This window comes from Amblyomma mixtum, chromosome 8 (genome assembly GCF_055824585.1).
Source record: "Amblyomma mixtum isolate Tamu chromosome 8, ASM5582458v1, whole genome shotgun sequence".
Lineage (NCBI taxonomy): Eukaryota > Metazoa > Arthropoda > Arachnida > Ixodida > Ixodidae > Amblyomma > Amblyomma mixtum.
In genome coordinates, this window is record NC_143019.1 from 147,959,776 (window position 1) to 147,979,006 (window position 19,231).

Below are 19,231 nucleotides of genomic sequence, written 5' to 3' on the forward strand. Positions count from 1 at the left end.
TATGTCACCCACAGGGTGGTTTTGTGACCCGTACCGATCCCTTTGTTATAATTCTAAAAGTGGCATTTGAGCCCTTTGTAGAATCTTGGGAAGGGCGTGTAAGGTATCGGTAGCGTTCGCGGGGGTCATCGGAACGCGGCTGGGGGCACTCAAAGCGGAGCGTCTCCGTTCTTGGAACGCGGCCGCTCGCGAACGCGCCGGGAAGTACGGGTGTCCACCCGACACGCAGTACCGAGCACGAATGTATATTTGTGTTTATTTTCATTTGACACGACCGTGCGTTTGGGTTTGTGGAAAGGCCGTTTTGCCCTACGGAAGCTGGAGGGCTGGCCAGGCTCTCGATAAACCAATCATGTGAACATCGTAACATGATTGGAAGCCACCAAATGTGGGCCGGGCCTTTAAGTCTTTAAAACTGGGCCCCGGAGCCGGAAGCGGGGTTCGGGGCTAAGGTGAGATGCAACGCATCTTCGGCAACGCCGAGTAGGGGCCTCCCCTAGTATTAGCCAGTTCCACCCTTTTTGTTGTTTGTCCTTGTGCCGTTAATTTGTCTCGAGTGTCTAAACTTCTGTACGCTGTAAATATCTGTACATAAACCTCAGTTATTGCCTTTCTTTATCCCTGCGTGTCAACACATCTTGAGACCGTCTCTGACGGGGCACCGCTGGTGCAGAGATCAAGCTTCAGTCTTCGAGTTGAAACCAACCGTCTCTGGCGGGGGCACCTCTGGTGCAAAGAAGAAGAACCTGCTGAAATTTACTATAGCAGACAAAGAGGGCAATGTCATTAGCAATATGAATAAGATAGTTAAAGTCGCCGAAGAGTTTCACACAAATCTATACAGCAGCCAAAGTAATCAGAATGTTACTGAGAGAGGCAGTGGAAAACAGCAATGGGACATCCCGCCAGTAACGAAGGAGGAAGTAAAGAAAGCCTTAGGAGCAATGCAGAAGGGTGAAAGCAGCTGGTGATGATCAGATGACATCAGATTTGTTGAAAAATGGAGGAGGGATTGTGCTCAAAAAACTAGCCCCCCATGTATAGGCAATGGCTTGTGACCTCTAGCATACCTGGAGCTTGGAAAAACGCTAACATTATCTTAATTCATAAGAAAGGAGACGTCAAGGACTTGAAGAATTACAGACCGATCAGCTTATTGTCTGTTGCCTACAAGGTATTTACTAAGGTAATCGCTAATAAGGTCAGGGCAACCTTAGACGTCAGTCAACCAAATGATCAGGAAGGCTTTCGTAAAGGATACTCGACAACAGACCATATTCACGTTATCAATCAAGTGATAGAGAAATGCGCCATTATATATAGCGTTCATTGGTTATGAGAAAGCATTCGACTCAGTAGAAACCTCGGCAGTCATACAGGCATTGCGGAATCAGGGTGTGGAAGAGTGTTATGTGAAAATATTGGAAGAAATTTATAACGATTGCACAGCTACCATAGTTCTCCATAAAGTCAGAAATAAAATTCCAATAAGGAAAGGTGTCAGGCAGGGAGACACGATTTCGTCAATGCTATTCACCGCCTGCTTACAGGAGGTATTCCGGGGCCTGAAATGGGAGCAGTTGGGGATAAGAGTTAATGGAGAATACCTGAGTAATTTGCGATTCGTTGATGACATTGCCTTGCTAAGCCACTCAGGACAAGAACTGCAAAGCATGATCAATGAATTAGACAGGCAGAGCAGAACGGTGGGGCTAAAAACTAACATGCAGAAAACCAAAGTAATGTTCAACAGCCTAGCAAGGCAACAGCAGTTCGCAATTGGTGGCGCGGTGCTAGAAGTAGTAAGGGAATATGTCTACTTAGGGCAGGTAGTGACAGCTGATCCGGATCATGAGAGGGAAATAACTAGAAGAATAAGAATGGGGTGGAGAGCATAAGCAGGTTCTCTCAGATCATGAATGGCAGTTTACCAATATCCCTCAAGAGAAAAATATACAACAGCTGTATCCTACCGGTACTCACCTATGGGGCAGAAACGTGGAGGCTAACAAAGAGGGTTCAGCTTAAGTTAAGGACAACGCAGCGAGCGATGGAAAGGAAAATGATAGGTGTAATGTTAAGAGATCGGAAGAGGGTGGAGTGGGTGAGAGAACAAACGCGGGTTAATGACATCCTGGATGAAATCAAGAGGAAGAAGTGGGCTTGGGCAGGGCATGTAATGCGAAGGCAAGATAACCGCTGGTCCTTAAGGGTAACGGAGTGGATTCCAAGAGAAAGCAAGTGCAGCAAGGGGGCGACAGAAAGTTAGGGGGGCGAATGAGATTAAGAAGTTTGCGGGGATACGGTGGCTGCAAGTGGCGAAGGACAGGGTCAATTGGAGAGAGACATAGGAGAGGCCCTGCAGTGGGCGTAGTCAGGCTGCTGCTGCTGCTGATGATGATTTGCCTCCATTCAATTTTTTGTCCAGAGAAAAAAAAATAAAGTAATTTACGGCAAGAGCTGCAAAATCAAATCAACTCAAAATTAATGCAAACTGGCTATGTATGCGCTATCTATCTGATGAGAAACGAAAACCCTCCAGCTTCAATAGTTTCGGAGACCATGTCATGCGAGTCTCCCCAAAGCGGATGCCAATTGGGAATTCCTCCGATGCAGAGTAATTAGAGGGGCACCATCAGGACCAGCGCATGCGCTTTCTATGTTCTTGGATTGGCAGCCACCCGTGCTGAGGTACCCCCTTCCTCCCCACCTGACAGAGCACACAGGAAATTAGTATTTTGGTCTAGGCTGATTTCTCTTTTGTGCTGATATACGTTAAAAAGAAAAGTAGGTTTGGATGGGTTGGGAGCATGCATGGGAACAGATCCACTGTTGCGACACTGTTGCAAGTGCTACACTGCACGAGGAAGAAAGTACTATTGGGGACAAAAGTCTCCAGGACTCGCAAAAAGCGATCTAGGTGTATAGGTGCCATCTACACTCACCTCATTTAACCAGAATACATCAAGGCATGCGAGTCCGGCTCACACCTCCCCTAGTGTCTGTTTGAGCTAACCGATAAAAACAGAGCTACGAGCTGTTCTTGTAGCCCTTGTGTCCTGGAGACTTTTTACTCCGAAAGCACATCTGCTGCGCAGAATTCTTGTCAGTTTTGGGAAACGCTCTCAAACGGGCCTTATGCGTCGAAAGAATTTTTTGTTCCCTTGACAGTCGTGTGAATATGTCACGCACTTTTTATCCACCAACTTGTTACAGAGTTATTATTTTTTGAAAGTGCAAACCGATCTTCCTGCACTCAAAAGGTGACTATAAGTGCTCATAAGGTGGACAACGATGGTGTAGAGGTAGAGCATCCGCCTCACATGCAAGAGGACCGGGTTTCGAATCCCGTTGCCATGCAATTCTCCATCGGACTAAAAAAGAAAAAGAAAACTCTGTGTGTCGATGGAATTGCATAACCAGGCCTAGAGTGTGGCCTGATCTCGGTGACCTGAACCGACAGCACACTTCCTCACCAGAACAGGATTCGGCCACCCTGGTGTAGTATTCAGGAAAGTAAAAACAGTGCTAAATTCGACACAAACCACACAGAAAGACGGACAGGACGGGCGCTGTCCTGTCTGTGTGGTTTGTGTTGGACCCTTTAAAGGTGTCAGACACCTTTCTGTGTGGTTTGTGTCGAATTTAGTGCTCTTTTACTTTCCTGAACACAATGTCACACCAACTAGCCCAGCAAAAGGTCCTGGTGTAGTACCTGGCCACAACCTTCTGTGAACACACCAATTGACCCTTGGCCCTCAGTCCCCAGGGGCTGCAGAGCAGCGGACCAAGGCGGTGGTCAGACCTGTGACGCAGCGGAGGGTGCTGAGAATCCCTGGCTCCGGACAGGACGCCCTTGGAGACTAAACCTGGCAATGTTTAACTCTAGAACCTTATTCACTGAGGCTAGCTTAGCAGGGCTGTTGGAGGAATTGGTAGGTGTGAGATGGGACGTCATAGGGCTTAGTGAGGTTAGGAGGGCAGATGAGGCGTATACAGTACTAAAGGGTGGGCACGTACTGTGCTATCGTGGATTAGCAGATAGGCGAGAACCAGGTGTGGGATTCCTCATCAAAGCTGGCAACATAGAGGAGTTTTATAGTATTAACGAGAGGGTGGCAGCTATCTTGATTAGGCTTAATAAGAGGTACAAGCTGAAGGTGGTGCAGGCCTACGCGCCTACATCAAGCCATGATGACCAGATAGTTGAAAGCTTCCATGAGGACGTGGAATCGGCGGTGACGAAAGTAAAATCACCGTACACTGTACTGATGGGCGACTTTAATGCAAAGGTACGTAAAAAGCAGGCTGGAGACCAGGCTGCAGATGGCTATGGCATAGGTTCTAGGAACAGTAGGGGAGAGTTATTAGCAGAGTTCGCGGATAGAAATAATTTACGGATTATGAATACTTTCTTCCGCAAATGAGCAAACAGGAAGCAGATGTGGAGACTAGAAATGAAATAGACTTTATACTGTGTGCTCACCCTGGCATCGTAGAGGATGTGGAGGTCCTCGATAAGGTCCGTTGCAGCGACCACAGAATGGTAAGGTCTCGCATTAGCTTAGATTTGAAGAGGGAACGGAGGAAACTGGTGAATCGAAAGGCTATTAACGAGTTAGCATTAAGAGGGAAGGTAGAGGAATTCAGAATGTCGCTGCAAAACAGATTTTCCGCTTTAACTGAAGAAGACAACCGTAGTGTTGAAACAATGAATGATAATCTTACAGCTATCGTTAGAGTGCGCCGCAGAAGTAGGTGGTAGGATGGTTCGACAGGATACCAACAAGCTATCTCAGGAGACTAAAGATCTGATTAAGAAACGTCAAAGCATGAGGACGTCTAACTCGACAGACAGGATAGAACTAGCAGAGCTATCTAAGTTAATAAATAAGCGCAAGGTAGCCGACATAAGAAAGTTTAACATGGAGAAAATCGAGCATGCTCTAAGGAATGGAGGTAGCCTAAAATCAGTGAGGAGAAAACTGGGCATAGGTAAAAACCAGATGTATGCGCTAAAAGACAAACAGGGCAATGTCATCAGCAATATGGATAAGATAGTTGAATTAGCCGAAGAGTTCTACACAAATCTATACAGTAGCGAATGTAATCATCAAGTTACTGAGGGAGGCAGTCGAGCACAGAAATGGGACATCCCGCCAGTAACGAAGGAGGAAGTAAAGAAAGCCTTAGGAGCAATGCAAAGAGGGAAAGCAGCTGGTGGGAATCAGGTAACAACAGATTTGCTGAAGGACGTAGGAGAGATTGTGCTCGAAAAGCTAGCCACCCTGTATACGCAATGCCTTGCGACCTCGAGAGTGCCAGAAGCTTGGAAAAACGCTAACATTACCTTAATTCATAAGAAAGGAGACGTCAAGGACTTGAAGAATTACAGACCAATCAGCTTATTGTCCGTTGCCTACTAGGTATTTACTAAGGTAATCGGTAATAGAGTCTGGACAACCTTGGACTTCAATGAACCAAATGATCAGGCAGGCTTTCGCAAAGGATACTCGACAATAGACCACATTTACACTATCAATCAGGTGACAGAGAAATGTGCAAAATATAACCAAGCCCTATATATAGCCTTCAGAAGCATTCGACTCAGTGGAAACCTCAGCTGTCATGAAGGCATTGCGGAATCAGGGTGTGGAAGAGTGTTATGTGAAAATATTGGAAGATATTTATAACGCTTGCACAGCTACCATAGTTCTCCATAAAGTCAGCAATAAAATTCCACAACGGAAAGGTGTCAGGCAGGGAGACACGATTTCGTCAATGCTATTCACCGCCTGCTTACAGGAGGTATTCCGGGGCCTGAAATGGGAGCAGTTGGGGATAAGAGTTAATGGAGAATACCTGAGTAATTTGCGATTCGCCGATGACATTGCCTTGCTAAGCCACTCAGGACAAGAACTGCAAAGCATGATCAATGAATTAGGCAGGCAGAGCAGAACAGTGGGGCTAGAAATTAACATGCAGAAAACCAAAGTAATATTCAACAGTCTAGCAAGAGAACAGCAGTTCGCAATTGGTAGCGAGGTGCTGGAAGTAGTAATAGAATATGTCTACTTAATTGCAGGTAGTGATAGCTGATCCAGACAATGAGAGGGAAATAACTAGAAGAATAAGAATGGGGTGGAGCGCATATGCAAGGTTCTCTCAGATCACGAGTAGCAGTTTACCAATATCCCTCAAGAGAAAAGTATACAACAGCTGTATCTAACCGGTACTCACCTATGGGGCAGAAACGTGGAGGCTAACAAAGAGGGTTCAGCTTAAGTTAGGGACAACGCAGCGAGCTATGGAAAGGAAAATGATAGGTGTAACGTTAAGAGATCGGAAGAGGGCGGAGTCGGTGAGGGAACAAACGCAGGTTAATGACATCCTAGTTGAAATCAAGAGGAAGAAATGGGCTTGGGCAGGGCATGTGACGCGAAGGCAAGATAACCGCTGGTCCACCAGGGTGGAAATTTGGGCAAGTCGGTATTGATCCATAACATAAGAGTGTGTTCTCTCCTCTTGTGTCCGTGGTCCTGGTTTTGCGCTACTCTTATGTTATGAACCGCTGGTCCTTAAGGAGTGGATTCCAAGAGAAGGCAAACGTAGCAGGGGATGGCAGAAAGTTAGGTGGGCGGATGAGATTAAGAAGTTTGCGGGGATGCAATGGCCGCAACTGACAAAGGACAGGGTTAATTGGAGAGACATGAGAGGCGCCCTGCAGTGGGCATAGTCAGGCTGATGATGATGATGAAGTGCTCATGTGGAAAAAGTTTTGTGCTGATTCTCAAGGGTTCTAGGAGAGAAGCTGCCTGTCTTATACCCCTGTCACACTAGCAAATTTAATGTCATTCGAATCGAATGACATTAGCACCTAATGTCATTAAACAACTGCTACACGGGAACATGTAATGTCATTAGGTTCAAATGACATTCGCCATCGAATGAGTTAGGGGAACTCATTTGCATTCGATCTCGAACCGCATGCGTACTCTGGACACCAGATACGCAGCAGGAACAAGCGACGCGAAAAATATAGTATGCACACTGCCAAACTTAGAAAGTGCATTTATTTAGTCCTGCTAAAAAAAGTTAATGTTTGTGTGAATCTGTTCACACTAGAGGCTGTCGTGGATAGCTGTTACTCTCGGTCTCAGCAGCCTACCGCAGCGGCCGAGCGTGAAGCAGGGTCTTTCCCGCGACCGTCAGTCATTTTGGGATACGTGATTCTTGTTGGTTGGCGTGCCATGTTCGTTAAGCTCGAAGGTACTTAAAGACGTAACTGAGCAGTTCACCTTTAGGAAGTCAATTTCCAAGCTCCGCGCGTGTCCGCGCGCCGCCATGTCAGCCATATTGTTTGTTTACATTTATCGGATTTGTGGTTGACTTAGTACTTGGCTTGGCTTTTGATGCCTAAGTGGTGCAGAATGGCCGCAAATAATATTTTAAGCTTATAATACGGCACACAAATGTTCTCACCCGCTTTTGAAACACTGCACAACAATTTCAAACATATTTTATGCGCACTGATGTCGTTCAGTTGGACTATATTTTTTTTCACTGATCGTCGATGCCATCATTTTCGAATTACATTATTTTTTCCGTGTAGCACCGAAAGAAACCGAATGACATTCGATGCATCGAATGCCATTAGGTTCGAATGACATTAAATTTGCTAGTGTGACAGGGGTATTAGGCACTACAAACCCAAAGTGCGACAATGAGAGGCACCCAACAGACTTCAGTAGCAGTTCAGTTTGAGAACAGCGCCACGAAGCGACCCATTAGTCATTGGCATTTAATATTTTTATATATACAGAACCATTTCAGCGCATCAGCATAGCACAATCATTTCGTCTCAGCTACATTTCATTGCAGGAGCATTTTTCTATGCGTGATCATAACTGCATGGCAACATGTGTTTGGCCCAAGATGGTGAACAAAATATGGGTTCGGTTCCACTCAGGCATGTGCACACCTCGGTCAAGAGAGGCTGGGCATCTCGGAAGAGGTACGCTCGACCGCCGCCAGCAGGAGCAGCCCCTGTTATTCACTCGACTTGGAGAATACTGGAAATGTGCCTTCTGTTTTCCTCTCTTTGTGTACATGCGCACTGCTCCACCGTACACTCATCTACTTAATTATTTATTTTCTCAAAGTACCTATAATGCCTGAAGGCATTATTGCAAGGGATTCATTACATCGGAAGCAAACAAATATTTCATCAACACAACAAAACAGAATGTAGGGACCAAAAAACAGAGACATTAACAGCACTGGTAGCAAATATAGATAAACCTTAACGAACTTTCAGTTTAGGCTACATCTTTCTATGTTTAACTTGACCAGGCAACCAACCAGGAGAACAGTAAATCGGCACGACACTTTCTAAGGTAGCCCGAACATCGGTTCAGTAACGTACTCCAATCATTTATTGTGCTGGGAAAAATCCAGTATTTCAGGATATATTGATCTCGCAATTATAGCTTGTGATCTTCGTGGTACTGTTCCTCCTCCCTGAAACATAGCCAGGCTCCCTTAGGGTTTCATCAATTCTGGTTTTATTGCTGTAGAGCGTTTCGCCAGACCGCACTAGGACAGGCAGATGTTAGTAGTGGGATTTTGGCTTTCCGGGAAATGAAATTTCGGCAGTTTCAAGCCGAGGCTTGTGTTTTAGCGGGGATTAGCGGCACGAGGTTTGTCCCGCGATGGAAAAGTTCAAGGCAGAGAACCTCCTTGAAATATTGCAAGAACTGGGCACATCAGTGGACAACGAGATAGGCGATTTCGGATGTTATGTGGGAGGAGGAGGTGACAGACGAGGAGGCAATGCTGGAATGAAAAGTGGAGCAAGAAACACGAAAGCTTCTTCAGGAGAGAGAGAGGAGAAGACTCCTCGAGCAGCAAGAAAGAGAATGGCAGGAGCAGTGTCGTAGCTGAGGTGGAGGAACTACGTGAACAAGAGCTGCAGGAGCATCAAGTTCAGTGCCCTGAGGTCGTTTGAGGACTGTCCGAAAAGGCAAGAGCTTGAGAACTTTCCTCACAAATTCTCAGTGTACGGAGGAGGTGGGCACGGCCGAATGGTCCCTGGTGTTGGTGGCGTATTAGCGAGCCTGTCCGGCGAGGAGGTCGACCACTGTGAGACAGCAAAGAGTGCCCTCTTCCGCTGCTTGGGCATTCGCGCAGAGGCCGACTCAGATGGCAGCGCTCCCAGCAGAGCTACCATCCAGGAAACCCCGCTTGGCCAGCTAGGGACAGAGCAGTTGAAGGCAGGTATAAGCCTAGAAAGAACGGCCAGCTCGGCAGAAACAGCGGCAGGACCTGTCGATTTAAAGGCAGAGGAAAAGGATCGTAGCAACACCAGCCATAACAAAGGCGCAAGGGATGGTTTGGACAGAAACGCAAGCCACAAAGAAATGTGTGACACGATCGCTTCTAGCCCAAAGGTAGATGCCATTGTTGCAAAAGAAGCTGACATATCAGCTCGAGCGCAAAGCAGTCTGCCACCACACGGAAGGAGTAAGAAAAGCTGCTTCTCCTGGGTATCGAGCGATAACTTCCAGAAGGGGGAATGGGCACAACTGTGCATCAGCTGACAACAACTTTGAAGCGCCAAACCAGAGCGCAGTGTTAGCTTTAAAAGGCGATGCCACACGGATGGTTGCTGCAACCCAGAAAGGTACTTATGAATACCAGCGCAAACCAGCAAGACACAAGACGGAGAACGAGGACACAAAAGCGCTGACTTCCAACTGACAGTCAAAATTGTGCTTAAATACTGATTTCAAACAACAAAAAGAAAATATCTTTGCTAGTCACTTCTTCAAGAACACCAACTCCGCATCTGACAAGGCGACTGAAGGTAACGCAATTGCGTTAGTGATCCTTCGGTGCCATTATCAAAAAGGGACTTAGCTTTCTTAGATTCAAGGCAGCAGGCAATAGTGTGAAACATGCTCACTGATTGGTGGCTTGCATTGTGTTTTTTCTCATTCCTGAATTCTGACACGTCATGAACTTGACAGGATAATCATTGTTAGTCATCTGTACCTGTACCTTACGTGATCTTTATAAGGTTGTCCGCGCCAAATAAAGATTGTTCAGTGGAATGTTAGTGCTTGTGTTGTGTCCCTTCAATTTTGTGCGCTATGGATCCTCATGTTGACTACCCACTAGCCCGAACCCTGACCCTTCTAAGTCTAAAGCTTCTGCTATGCATCTGCTTCTCTCAGCCTCGGGAGCTGACCTTGCAACCCGGTGCACGAGCGACAGGAGCTCTGCCCGTGAAACGACGAATCGTTGAAATGTATCTCAGGAGCCCTTTGCCACATTTTGATTAGTTTGTGCTCGTTCTGACTCAGTGTGTGCATGTGCCACCAAAGTGCTTTTGTGTGCCTGTTTGTCGCAGCGAATCCTCAGTTGATGTTTAGCACTCATCCTGTCTCCTTCTATGTCTGTGTCCTAGTTCTATGCGCTACTTTTTTAATTAATGCCCTCAGCAGACATATTCTCTAACCCCTTCCAGCACCTCCCCACAAATTGTGTCCCCTTGCTAGACTGTATGACATTACTACGGTCTTCTTCTGCACGGTAATTTTTAGGCCCACCCTTCTGTCATGCTTTGAAGCTCATCTCCTGAGTGACTTTTAAGGGGGGGCTCTCAAAAAGTTGTGGTATGTCTGGAATGTTACACAAATAACCTCCACCAAGAATGCGTTTTGTGCAAGCTGAGTTACATGCAGCCAAAACTTTTTCCTCTCCTCCCTGCCAAAACAATGGTGTCCCTCACCTACTACCTCCACCAAATGCCAGACTGGCTGCGGCTGCTGACGTCACTTGCATGGCATGACATAGTATATGCCTGATTTTGTGCAAAAGCCTGGCACTACGTGTCATAGCAAGATGCTGAAGCGGGAATTTTAAAAATGTTTTGTAAATTTCCCGCTTGCTCTGGAGGTTTCGTAGGCGGCATGAACACCCAGGGGCTCGTACTCTACATAATGAGAGCATTTCAAAGCCACACTCCCACAGCCTTTTGTGCGGCCCTTTAGCAAGGCAATGTCATCAGCAAATCGCAGATTACTTAGGTATTCTCCATTGACTCCTATCCCCAGCTGTTCCCATTTCAGGCTTCAGAACACCTCCCTGTCTCCTGACACCTTTCCCTATTGAAATTTTATTGCTGACTTTATGGAGAACTATGGCAGCTGTGCAGTCGTAATAATTATCTTCCAGTATTCTGACATAACACTCTTCCACACCCTGATTCTGCAATTCCTGCATGAGAGCCGAGGTTCCCACTGAGCCAAATGCTTTCTCGTGATCAATGAAGGCTGTATATATACAGGGGTTGGTTTACAAGCCTGCTTGTCCAGCCCTGGTGATCCATGGGCCGGCTGAACTCTGAGCTTTGCCACTATGCATTCGGAGCGCACTGACAGCTGCACACAGACTTCCCAGTAGGGTTCAGGTGTCTACATTTTTTGGCTGGCCACAATGCCTGAACAAACTAAGCAACCTCCTGCAGCTTTCGGCTGTAGCAAGTTGGAGGTCACTGATCAAGGTCAAGGCATCTGACACAATCCCCCCTTGGGAATGAACACAGCAGTCCACCGGGTGTGACGGAGCGGTGACTCACCAGTCGGCCATCTCGGGAAGAATGAAGTGCTGCCCCAGGTGGTGTTCTGCACGAGACAAAGGGGGGATTCTGTGCGTGCGGACACAAGAGCATTGAAACCATGCCCCTGGCGTGTGAAAGACGGAACTACTCGTGACGCCTGCAAGCATCCATCCTCACACAATGAAAAAGCCAAATCAACTTCCTCAGGGAGCAACTTTTGCCAGCCTAGGTGTCAGCAGACCTCAGGTTGCCAGGAGGAAGACCACCAGCAGTGAGATCCTTCAGCGGCACTCAAGCCTGCACGGGGCACAGCGATCCAACATGACCTGACAGAAAATCCCAGAGACTGTGCTCTCACTGACGCCAGTGAGGTCAGTGCACAGACATATGTGGGGAATTCATAGAAGCCCACAAGTGAAGTTAAAGACAATGGCAGAGTGTTGCAAAGTCTTGAAAGAATGTCGTACGCCAAAAAAGGACGAAACAGGAAGGAAAAACACAGAACAGGAAAGAGGCGCCTCTTTCCTGTTCTGTGTTTTTCCTTCCTGTTTCATCCTTTTTTGGCGTACGACATTCTTTCAAGACAATGTACCAACTAACCCGTCAAAAAGTTCTACTGTTGCAAAGTGTTCCCCCAAAAAATGAATTTCATCCCAGGCAACAGCGCTTAGCAACAACACAGCAACAATATCAGAATAACTACAAGTGGCACGTGAAACCACAGAGGCACACAAATAAATCCAAACACAGCCTAAGAGTGTGATAAAAATGTCCTTAAAAATGAAGTTTTACCCAAATGCAGTGGTCGACAGCAACAGAACGATAACAATAGGATGAATACACATGAGAAACGAGCGTCACAGAATTAGTGTTTAACTACTGTGGTTAAACACTAATTCTGTGATGCTTAATTAAGCCTGTTCCTTGCCAGTTGGGGCCATCGGATCCCTGCAAACGTCTTAAAGGGACCATGAAAAGCTCTTTGCCAAGGTTAGCAAAAGCTCACGAGAGATCAGTATTCCATCACTTGTCGCCGCACCGCAAAAATGTACTTTGTGGTTGTGTGTGTTTGCGCCTTTTTAAAGTTTTCAAATATGAACCAACTTGCCCAAAAAGAAGTGTTAATCCGCAAAAATTGTTAAGCGAACTCCATCAACACCGAAGATATCGCCGATTAAAAATGATGTTCCTCCTCTCCCCCACATACCACCCTCAACTCATACACGCGGGGCTTGCTCCGAAAAAAAAAAGAAAAGACGGGCCGATGCTCCGCCCATGCATACGTCAAGCAATGGCGCTCTGCTTGTTTACTTCCGGTGGTCGTAGACACGTGCGAAAGTGAGTGTGATTCACTGCGGTGCGCTGTTGCGAACGGCGTCGCAACGTCCGATCGTAGCTCGTCGCCTGCGTGCAACTTGCTAGATGTCAACGACGAGCCGCGCGCGGCAGACATAACGACGGGAAGCGGGAGCCAAAGCAAGTGCGGAGAGCGGCAGCGTCGTGATGACGTACAGCGCGCTCCTCAGGGCGCTCGGGGCCGAGCCACGCCGGCCAGCCTGCCAGCCTTGATGCCGGCCGCCGGCGAGTGAAAAACGCGCTAGTATTGTTTGTGATGAATGCGATACTGGCAAAGTGATGAATGCGATACTAGCAAATTTCATCCCATAGCCGCTTTGGTGCTGCTGCGGCGCTTCACCTGCCGCCTGCTAGCTCCGTTGCTGAAGGCGTCGTGGAAATCGAATATATATTCTATTATGGGACTAGTTCACAGTAAAGCGATGTGAAGAGTAGGCCTTTTGATATAGCGCAAGTATAGTGTACTGGAATATGGGGTAGTGTGTTCAGGGAGTACTCGCGGCTGTCGCTGTTGATGTCGAAAGCCACGAGACGGCGCCACCAGAGCACGGGCTGTCACTGCATGCACTCCTCCCGATACGCGGCGTTGCGTCTGTACATCGCACAGAGTATTTTTGGTCCTTTCAAAAGCCAACACTTCAATAACGTGTCCTGTAAATGTTTGTCATTGTACATGCATGACCAATAAAATGAAATGCGATAGGACAAGTCGCACACGGAAGAAAAAAAAAGAGCAGTGACTAGCAGACGGCCGCAAAACAGACAAAATTGCGGAAAAGCAGCTTCAAATTCTTTTCCAATAGCTGCATTGTGTACAGGCGCAGAGAACTTACAGCGGGTACTGCTGCCGAGGAAAGTTTGAACACAAGGGTAATGAACAAACTATTGTGCATACTGCAGCGAGCAGGAAACGCGACCTCGAAATCGTGACCAATTCATGATCAGACGGCCGCGGTGGCATACTTATGAACATCGTCTGATTTTCGCATGCAGTTTTTCCTTTTCGCCCTGCCTCTCGCGACTGTTTGATGCCCTTGACAAAAAAATGACAAGTAGCTCGGGTTATTGCAAAGCAACGTCGGCACGGCGTCCGGCGTCAACTCTGGTTTCCCGCGTGGTATGCGGACTCCTCCGTTTATAACGTGAACGTAATCTCTGAGAATGCACGATGGCTCGAAGTGCAGTGTCATACCGAGTACGTTTCATCCAGGGTCTTGTCTTTCCGGTGCAAATTCCGCTCCCAGATCCTCCTGCGGGCTTCATCTTTTGGAACAGCGAAAAGCGACGGCTACTCACCCTTAGTCCAATGGTAGCCTGTTGTGCACACAGGTGTAAAGCAGTGCCGTTGCCGCCAACGATTCGGCATTTCTTCACTGTCGGACGGCCAGCGGCAATTATAGCACGAAAAAGGGATCACATGAAAAACTTTCTGTCAGCCGCGTACCACGCAACCGCATCAATGCACGCGTACGCGTCACTGACTAGCAGATGACAACGAAAAGCGCGCCTTTTCCCGACAGCCCATGCTACAGCAGCGCCGCCGCACTTTCGACGCGCGCCGCGACACGCCAATGCATGGTGAGCGGCGGCGCCTGAACACACTACCCCATATTCTAGTACACTATAGCGCAAGCGACTTCCGAAGCGCTTGCTTCAATGCGAAACCATTAGGCCTAGCGACGACTAGGGCAGCTTGGGACCAGCGCGCAGTTCGTCGCCCGGCGTTGCCGCAGTCGGTGTCGTTGCCGACAGGTCCACTTTTGAACAGACATGTTGTCGTTGCTCAAATCTAGGAAGCATCATCTCTTGTAGAATGGCTGTTTTGTGTTTCCTTGTGTGAACGTCAAGTCGCCAAGCATGCCGGCCGGCCGACCGGCCTGGATCAGGTCGGCCGGCGTCATAAAAAATGAGCTAAAGAGTGTAACGACCGGCTAGGGGAGCACCAAAGGAATTTAAAGAACAAAGAGAATGTGCACTTGGTTAGGCACTGCCAGTCATGCGTGACATGTTCGCCACGTTTCGATAGTGTTCGAATTGTAGGCAGAAGCAAGTATAAAACGGCGCGTGAACTCCTGGAGGCCTTTCGCATAAAGGAAAAAGCAGATTGCTGCATTAGTGATGCATCCGTTTTTTTGTACGCTTCGGAATACAACCTTTTTGCGGCATTATGATAAGATGTTATTTCTTGACACGTGTTTGTTATGGTTTTCTTTCTGTAGTGCGCAGATGCGTGAGCCATTTTAAGCTCGAAATCTTTTCGCAGTAAACCAGTTGTGAGTGCAGCGTTCGTCCGTGTTTTTTGCGTGTTCCTTCTACTTGTGTTCGTGCTTCTTCGCTGCAATATGAATCAAGAATGTTACCAACTTGCCCAAAAACGTGTTTTACTAAAGAGTGTTCTTGACGTAAATAATAAACCCTAGGCCAAGAAATGTGAAAAATGTGTCATTTTTGAGGATCGCTGACCAATACTGAGCTGCTGGTAAAGGTAACAACTGTGATACGAGCAAATTTCTGGCCACAACCGCCTTGCAGCTGCGCCGGCCTGACGTTGGGGTCCGGCTCGCCTGGCGCCTGCTCGCTTCGCGGCTGAAGGCATCGCGGAAAGTGACCATACTATTACTTTATTGTGAGATGATGCTGCTGACTGTAAAGCGATGTGTAGAGTAAGCCTTTTATTATAGCTCAGGCGACTTCCGAAGCGCCGGCCGCTGCGGCTTCGTCGCGAAACGAGCTATAGGCCTAGCGACGACCACGGCAGCCAGGCAGCAGCAGAGCTCATCGCTCGGAGAGCCCGCGAGTGGTGCCGTTGCCGATAGCTCCCAACATAAGCAGGCATGCTTTGTCGCTGCTCGAGTATAGCTGGCAGTCTTTCTGATGAGGATCGGTGCGGCGCGCCGTCCAAGTTTTCACACATGTGTCTCCTGATTGCTGCTTGAACAGCATGGATCCGGAGCTCGAAGCGCGGCTGTGTGCAACCACCGCTGAGATGGGCTTCGAGCCTTTCAGTACACGCCATACCGAGACCCACAGGGCGACGACAGCAGCGATATATTGTCACAGAACCAAGGCAGGAGACACCGTTTCGCCAGCAGCGCTAACAGAATCAGCCCTCAGGGCGCGTGAGCCAACTCTCACCTCTTTTTCTTCTGATGCCACCAGGGGCCACCTGGTGGCATTACTCCCCCTCCCGGAAAAAAAAGAAAGGGAATACGGAAAACCACTACGACGCCACGAGCTAAGTGAAGGAAGTAGGGGAACAACAATCGAAGGGGCAAAATGACAGGGGGAAAATGGGCCTCTGCGAAAAAAACAAAAACCGAAACAACTGTGCAAGCGCTGTCAGTGCGTGAAAAAGGGCTTCATACGCAGTACGTGCACTACTTCTGGCTGGGGTCGACGGCGCGCACTGTGCACAGAACCGTTGGGCAGAACTTCATAAGTCACATCTGTTATGCGACGTGACTCGTCGTGAGAGGCAAAAAGGATGTCGGCACGGAGGTCTGCCGGCACGACGAGGAGATAGGCGCAGTCGCCGTGGCTCGAGTTTTTCTTGAACAGTATGCCATTGCGCATGCAAAAAGAGGAGAGGTTCCGGGAAAACTCCCGGGGTATGGTAGCAGTGCGGCCCTCCAAATGGTCAATGACGGGTCGTAAGGTGATGTCATCTCGCTGCCTCGCCATTACGTCGGAATCGCTGACCACTCCAAGGAAACGACTGTCGTCCTCTATGCTGTCATCAGCTAGGTCGACTGGTGCGCGGGAGAGCGTGTCGGCATCTTCGTGCTTGCGTCCAGATTTATAGGCTATGGTGTAGTCAAATTCCTGGAGGAGGAGGCTCCACCTTGCTAAGCGGCCCGATGGGTCCCGTAGATTGGCTAGCCAGCACAAGGAATGGTGGTCTGTGACGACTTTGAAATGGCGGCCGTAGAGGTAGGGTCGAAACTTCATCGTGGCCCACACAACCGCGAGGCACTCCTTCTCCGAGGTAGAGTAGTTAATTTCGGCGCAAGACAAAACACAACTCGCATATGCAATCACGCGTTCCACGCCATCTTGGTGTTGGACTAAGACAGCCCCCAGGCCGATGTTGCTGGCGTCTGTGTGGATCTCGGTGGCAGCCTCCTCATCAAAGTGAGCAAGAACAGGGCTGCTGTGCAGGCGTCGGCGTAGCTCTATGAAAGCCTTCTGTTGTTCGGTAGTCCACACGAACGGGGTATCGTCCCGCGTCAAACGGGTCAGGGGTTCGGCAAGTTGGGAGAAGGCGGTGATAAAGCGATGGTAGTAGGCGCACAGACCAAGGAAGCGTTTCAGCGCTTTCTTCGTGGTAGGAACCGGAAATTCAGCCACGGCGGCAGTTTTGTCGGGATCGGGTTGGACACCGGCGGCGCTCACAACGTGGCCTAGAAACTTCAGTTGTTCGTAGCCGAAGTGGCATTTTTCGGGCTTGAGCGTTAAATTGGCCGACCGAAGGGCATCTAATACAGTCCGCAAGCATTTAAGATGTTCGTCAAAGGTTTCGGAGAATACGACTACGTCATCCAGGTAAACTAAACAAGTTTGCCATTTGAGACCAGCGAGAACTGTGTCCATCATTCTCTGAAACGTTGCCGGCGCTGAACAGAGGCTGAAGGGCAACACCTTAAATTCGTATAGACCGTCGGGAGTAATGAAAGCTGTTTCTTCCCGGTCCCGCTCATCAACTTCAATCTGCCAGTACCCGCTCTTTAAATCAATCGAGGAAAAATATTTGGCGCGGCGAAGGCGGTCGAGCGAGTCGTCTATGCGGGGCAGTGGGTATACGTCCTTTTTAGTTATGGTGTTCAATCTCCTGTAATCGACGCAAAAGCGCAGCGTTCCATCCTTCTTCTTAACTAAAACAACAGGCGATGACCACGGACTCTGAGATGGTTGAATAATACCATCAGTGAGCATCTCCTTCACTTGTGTTTGGATGGCCTCGCGTTCTTTAGGTGAAATACGGTACGGCTGTTGGCGTATGGGACGGGCATCTTCACTCGTGATGATGCGGTGTTTCGTAATGGCTGTCTGTTGAACTTTCGAAGAAGACGCAAAGCAGGCTGTGTATTGGTGTAGTAAGGTACAGAGAGCGCGGCGTTGAACTTGTGACAACCCTGAGCTGATGTCAATGTGATCAAGAGACATGTTCGGAGATTCCACGGCTGTGCACGCAAAACATTCCGAAACATCAGCTAATTGGTCGGCGAACGCGATCGCTGTGGCGCGGAAGAGGTGCCGAAGTTCGTGGGTGAAATTAGTAACCAGTAATTGGGTCCTACCATTGCGTATGTGGACGAGGCTTCGGGCCGTACAAATGCCGTGTGTCAGCAACATTGAAATATTGCCTTCGGCGACTGCTGTTCCGTCACGGAGCCCATCGCAGTCAACAGTAACAAAAACACTGGAGCGCGGCGGGATGAAAACACTCTCGGAGGAAATGCGAAGGGCGGAGCGACATGGGCGAGTGTGGGAAGTGTCATCGGCGTTGTCTGTCGAAAAAGTAACTGTGCGCTGACGGAGATCGATGATCGCCCTATTTTCACGGAGAAAGTCAACGCCCAAGATCAGGTCACGAGAACAATCACGGAGAACCAGGCAGCTGACAACGAACGTGGAGTGGCGGATCTGGACCCGAGCTGTACACTGGCCAAGCGGAGTGACGATGTGGCCGCCAGCCGTGCGGATCTGCGTGCCAGACCATGGTGTCGTAACTTTTTTGAGGAGAGCTGCCAATTTGCCGCTTAAAATGAAAAAATCAGCTCCGGTGTCCAGCAGCGCGCTAATGTTGTGACCGTCAATAAGTGCAGGTATGTCGAGTGAGAACCGGTCCTCATATTCTGAAGCAGTGGGCGCTGTGGGCATCGATGTCGTCACGTTCCTGCCAGCCGATGTTCGCGTTGTGGGGGGGACTGTAGAGCGTCGAGTTCCAGCGACCCCGCCCCCGGAGGTCGCTGCCGTCAGTTTTCCCGGCGAGGGCTCGGCGACCGGCCTTGCGCTGGTCGTGAGAAGTGATGGCTTGCCGATGATGGTGATGGTCGGCGAGGTGACAGCGATCTTGACTGCCGTCGCTCGGAGGGTGGCAGACGCTGCAGAGACAAGTATTCTTCAATATCGCGGGGTCGTTGACCAAATGGAGGTCTGGGCGCGTCGGCGGGGAAGCCCTGCAGGCCGAGCTCACGATATGGGCACTGGCGGAATAAATGACCGGGCTCTCCACAGTGGAAGCACAAACGC

General features: G+C 48.8%; 1 protein-coding gene across 7 annotated transcripts in view; it reads right to left on the reverse strand.

Moving 5' to 3' along the window:
- The window catches only part of Git (ARF GTPase-activating protein GIT1), a 240,005-nt gene that overhangs the window by 124,897 nt on the left and 95,877 nt on the right, over nt 1-19,231 (reverse strand). For all 7 annotated transcript variants that reach the window (XR_016284798.1, XM_089555369.1, XM_089555368.1 and 4 more), the window contains one exon: nt 11,642-11,687. Coding sequence is in view for 6 of the 7 variants with exons in the window: in XM_089555369.1 (XP_089411495.1) it covers nt 11,642-11,687 (46 nt within the window). In the remaining variant the exon portion in view is untranslated. The remainder of the gene's footprint in view (nt 1-11,641; nt 11,688-19,231) is intronic.